This window comes from Rhododendron vialii, chromosome 1a (assembly GCF_030253575.1).
Source record: "Rhododendron vialii isolate Sample 1 chromosome 1a, ASM3025357v1".
NCBI classification, from domain to species: domain Eukaryota; kingdom Viridiplantae; phylum Streptophyta; class Magnoliopsida; order Ericales; family Ericaceae; genus Rhododendron; species Rhododendron vialii.
The window spans coordinates 4,990,155-4,995,650 of record NC_080557.1 but is presented as its reverse complement, the minus strand read 5'-3'; the positions used below and the strand labels follow the sequence as shown (position 1 = coordinate 4,995,650).

The 5,496-nt window shown below is 41.4% G+C and overlaps 1 protein-coding gene across 1 annotated transcript; it reads left to right on the top strand.

Annotated features, from left to right (window-relative positions):
* Positions 1-2,948: 2,948 nt before the first annotated feature.
* On the top strand, positions 2,949-4,992 carry LOC131326769 (ankyrin repeat-containing protein At2g01680-like). The gene is made up of 2 exons (XM_058359652.1): positions 2,949-3,518; positions 4,231-4,992. Exons 1-2 carry the CDS (start codon positions 2,949-2,951, stop codon positions 4,990-4,992), a joined length of 1,332 nt encoding a protein of 443 aa, XP_058215635.1.
* Positions 4,993-5,496: the final 504 nt, after the last annotated feature.

Genomic DNA, 5,496 nt, shown 5'->3' with positions numbered 1-5,496 from the left:
TTATTCAAAATCGATTGGCAAAAATGGCGGTCAGATCTGGTTCGGTTTCTCTCCGGCGGCGGCAGGGTGGTTGCGATCCTCATGGATGGTTTGCTCTTGGTTGTCTTTGTGTGCCGAATTCCAGCCGGCGGCCTTTCTGAGATCTCATTCGGGTGAGGAACCGACAGCTCGTCTTCTCTGGTCGGTTATTGCTGCTTGTGTTGATCGTGAAGCTTAAGGGTTTTTGTTTGGGTGTTCTGCTGTGTTTTGGTGGTCGGTTTGGGTACCCGTACTGTGGTTGCCTTGGTGGTCTCTCTCGTAGGCTGGCTGCTACTTCTGGGAGCGGCCGGATCGGCTTAACGGCAAGGCTGGATCCTCCGGTGGTTTGTACGGTGGTGGCCGCCATTGTGGTTAGGGTTATGGGGGTTGGCTTGGGTGGGCCGGTCCAGGGTTGGGCTGGTATTTGGGTGTTTGGGCTTTATTGTTTTATTTGGGTGCTGGGTTGGGCTCAATTGTTTCTATTTTGTGTTCCCTAGTAGACCCTTGGGTGTTTGGGCTTTTGTCCTTTAGAGGTGTATTCCAACTTTTTGTTGAATCCCCTTTCCTCTCTTCCCGTTTTAATAAAATTTCATCTTTTATCGATAAAATAAAAAAAAATCTTTCGAAAGCTCTGTTTGATGAGGGCCAAGGTTGCAGATATATTCGATTCCCTATCGGACTGTTATGGCCAGTGCCTCCAGTTTGATACCAAAGGTGTCGGTACGGTTGGGGATTTTGGGTTTATTTGAGCATTTGCACCAGATTAATTTGCTTATACTACTTATACCAACTGGATACAGATTAGCTTACCCCACTTGTGGTAATGACTTGGATACCCTCAATCTTAAATCTCCCTCTTTAGAATCTGGATTAACTTTTTTAGTTGTTTATTTACAGATTATGTGTTTCATAAATACAATATTGAGAACATGACGGAAACATATATTTATTCTCCAATTGTTTGCCTTTACAAAACGTAAATGCAATTATTAATGTACACACACCTAGCGGTTGCTTCAGTGATAAGTGTAGAAACTTTATATTCAACTCAAGATCAATTGGCAATGAGTGGAAAGGTCCCAGATGTTATTAAGTGATCACCCATTCCACTCTTAAGCAATATGAGATTCTATTTCTTTAACATCCCCCCTCACGTGCAGCCGCATTTGAGGTCTGTCACGTGTAGCCACTTTTGGGTCTTATCATCGTGCAGCCTTTTTGCTGGTCTGGCATCGTGGGGTGTGGATTGTTAATTTTTAAAATGTGGGAGGAACGGGCCCCGCTCTGATACCATGTTGAAACTTTATGTCCATCTCAAAACCAATTGGCAATGAGTGGAGAGGTCCCCAGATGTTATTAAGTGATCACCCATTCCACTCCCAAGGAATGTGGGATTCAATTTCTTAACATGCCCCCTCACGTGCAGCCGCGTTTGAGGTCTGTCACGTGTTGCCACTTTTGGGTCCTATCATCGTGCAGCCTTTTTGCTGGTCTGTCATCGTGGAGTGTGGATTGTGAATTTTATAAAATGTAGGGTGGAACGGGCCCTGCTTTGATACCATGTAGAAACTTTATATCCAACTCAAGACCAATTGGCAATGAGTGGAGAGGTTCCAGATGTTATTAAGTGATCACCCATTCCACTCCCAAGCAATGTGGGACTCTATTTCCTTAACATCCCCCTCACGTGCAGCCGCATTTATGGTCTGTCATTGAGAGAACTCCTCTTGGTTAGGGATTAGATTTCCCACGGCCGGGTGAATACCTTGGTATTTAAGTGGGGGGCCGTAGCTGGTGTTCTGTAATTAGCTTCCCCTGAGGTTTGGGATTTTCAATCGGATTCATTTAATGACTTGACTATAGGGCTGTTCCTCTGTTACCAAAACTAAAAATAAAATTATTAACGTACGCATGCAACATGAGGTTGAATTTTCGGCCATTCTTCACCGTACCTACCAGGAAGTTTTCTACCGTACCTGAGTGTCTCAGGGAATACCGATGCGAGACTAATTACGCGGGGATTTTGTGTACCGTAGATTGGGCTGGAGTGGCGAAAGCAGATGACTACATGAGAGTACATTAAAGGATACTGCATTTGAAGATATTATATATACTGGTGGCATTTTTTTGAAAATTTGGAGACATTATGAGGGTATTTTGGTATCAAAAAATTGATCCACTCACCACAAAGGATAACGTGTCGTCAAAATAGTAATTTAATATGGGAGAGAGGTAAAAGATCCATTTCAAGTACTAGGTTAATATCTTTTGAAAGCTCAGTTTGATGAGGACAAAGGTTCAAAATTTCGGCTCCATATCGAAACGGTACGATTGGTACATCCCGTTTGATCTTAAAATCGGTTGGAACAGTTTGATGCCGTTTATAAGTACTGACCAAAACAGTAGCGATGGGGTATCGACCATTTGTGGCTCTATTTTTGGGTCCCGCACAAAGGATCCAAACCATTCATTACTTTCTAAATAACTTTTCGGGACTCAAAAATCGGTATTGTTTTGGTCGGTACCCTTAGTATTAACGATTTCGTTCAGGTTGCCATTCTCAATCTATTTTGCCGTACTGAGAATTTTCTGCCATAGCGGTATCTCAGACAATATCGACGACAGACTCATGCAAATGGTTAAATTTTTTTATCTTAAAACTGACAACCAAACAATCCCCACTTGAAGGTGGCTACAATGTAAGGTGCATGGCTATAACCCTTGGAACAATCTTTTATCGTCATATAAGTGATGTTGTCGTTATTGCGTCACCCAACCATCCAAAAACTTGAATAGATCTTTGCGTGTTTTTTTTTGGTGATGAGAATGACTATATATATGTGTGTGTGAGTTTGTGAAAAGTATTTTCAGCAAAACATCTCTATTAATTGTCAGCTTTACTAATGGAGAGAGAGGGAGAGGCAGAAACAATGGAGGAGCGCCTCTGTTATGCAGCAATGAAAGGGGATCTAAAATCATTGCAAGAAATAATCGCAATAGATGGTTCCATTCTAGATAGAGTTTTGGTGGGAATTTTCAGAGGGAAAAATCCTCTTCACGTGGCCATATCAACAGGGCAAACACGATTTGTCTTAAAACTTTTGGAAATTAAACCAGGACTTGCAGAAGTTTTAGATACGGAACTTGGCGCGGCCATTCACATAGCATCGGCTAAAGGGCACCTTGAGATTGTGAAAGCTTTAGTGAACGTTAGCCCTGAGATGTGCCTAGCTCGTGATGGAGATGGTAATAGCCCTGTTCACATCGCTGCATTGAAAGGTCAGCTTCAAGTGTTGGAAGAGTTGGTTCGAACCAATTCCCACATAGCTCAAGTTAAGGTGAATCGAGGCGATACCATCTTGCACTTATGTGTGAAGTATGACCAGTTTGAGTGTCTAAAACTACTTCTACAAATGAATCCAGATCCATGTTTTGTCAATGACGTCGATGTCGATGGCAACACCATATTGCATCTAGCAGTTTTTAAAAAACGACCGGAGGTATGTCCACCTTCCCGGCTTTCTGATTACCAAATTTACTGTCTGTTATTTTATTGGCCTTGTCCTTTCATATGCATATCAATACTCCATTCATCTCATGTATTTATTTTTTCTTGGAAAGAATTACGATTTTTGAATTACTAATAGCTAAAGTAGTTTCCTCGGATATAGTCCTTTTCTGTCTCTTTTAAATTCATCAGTGTGAAAAAATGTAGTACAAATTTATCTTCACTGATTGCAACAATGGCATAACAAATGATCTGAAAAGATTTGTCCTAACCATCAAATTCGCAACCTCATATGGTGTCCAATCATTTCATTACTGAATTATGTTCAACTTTATTTTTTGTACCACCGAAGTAATAGACGAACGTACTCTATGAAATGAACGATTTGGGTCAAGATAACACCATCTCGTAGAAGTTTTTTTAAGTGCACTACAACCATATACTATGATATAGTGCGTTGGTGCACTACAGGAGCTCCCAAGTCCCGAAGGTTATCGTACAACATTGACAAAACTGCACGAAAGTGCTTTAATTAGTACTTTTCTATATGAAAAGTGTCGTTTAATTTTAAAGAAAAGATGGACAATATAGTAGGAGACCTCTGAAGTATTCTTTTCTGACCTTATTATTATTATTATTATTATTATTATTATTATTATTATTATCTAATTGGTGAGTGGTCCGTGTATGCATAATTCACTCAGATGATCAAACTCGTGCTTAGCTGCAAGAATATAGTAGCTGTGAATGCCATAAACAAAAGTGGGCGATCGCCGCTGGACATTCATCTGCAATTCCGATCTGAAAATCAATCAGATTCGGAGATTGAAGACATCTTACTTGATGCTGGGGCCAAAAGATTTAAAAGAGGCAAACAGGGCACGGTTGGGGATGATCGCCTCGAGCCTTCGTGGCAGACCAAGAGAAGGAATACCTTTATGATTGTATCTTCACTGATTGCGACAATGGCATACCAAGTCGGGGTGAACCCTCCCGGTGGTGTTTGGCTAGACGATGCAGAAGGACACAAAGTCGGGAAAGCTATACTTGCTTATAACTACCCTGATTTTTATCCGATCTTCATGTGCTTAAACACGGCTGGATTCCTCGTGTCTCTAACCACGATCTTGCTGCTCATTATTTCCTTGCCAGAGCGAGGATGGGGTCTAAGGTGGGCTCAAGCTTTCATCTCGTGGTGCACGATCCTGACAACGGCATTTTCTTACACATTTTCCGTCATTGCTATTTCACCAGCAGGGAAGAGGTATATATACATATACGACAGGGACGCAAGCAAAGTGATTAAATTTACGGCTATGGCGTGGGCCTTTGTGATGTCGCTTCTCTTCGTATGGCACTTGCTTCATTTGACAATTGGGATTCTGAAAGAGCAAAGGGGTCTAATGAAGTGCATGGGTAAGCTTTTCAAGGTCGTCAAAGGTAGGCCGACATCACTTCCAAACTAGGTTTAGCGGGAACAGGCCCAATGTTTGATCTTTTCATGCTCGTGCTGTGAGTTTTACTCCAAGAAGTGTTACAATACACACCCCTCTTGTTTGCATAAGTGTACCGTAGCACATGTAGTATGAACACAAGGAATGTATAACGTACGTATGTGTTATATGTCTCATAAGCTTGAAATTGAGTGTTCTGTAGTTCAGAATGTCTGTAAAAATCAATTTCCATGAATGCAAGGAGTCCCATATGTGGAGCTTGTTTCCATGATTTTAATGTTTTTCCGTGCTAATATCTATCGAGCTGATTCTATCTTTATGCAAAGTTCATGGCGTTAAAGATTTGCCTGTCCTTTCATCCCTCGTATTGACAACACCTTGACCATCAGCAAAATATAAGGACTTGACATCATTTGGTCGCCGAGAAATGGAGAATATAGCATCATCGCTAGAATATAACAAGTCGAACGACTCCTTCTTGACATCCATCAACCAAAGAAGTCCATAATAGCAGCT

Excerpts from the sequence above, each read along its gene's own strand:
- LOC131326769 (XM_058359652.1), top strand. The coding sequence starts at position 2,949 with ATGGAGGAGCGCCTCTGTTATGCAGCAATGAAAGGGGATCTAAAATCA. Across the intron at positions 3,519-4,230 it reads TTTTTAAAAAACGACCGGAG|ATGATCAAACTCGTGCTTAG; the intron begins GTATGTCCACCT and ends TAATTCACTCAG.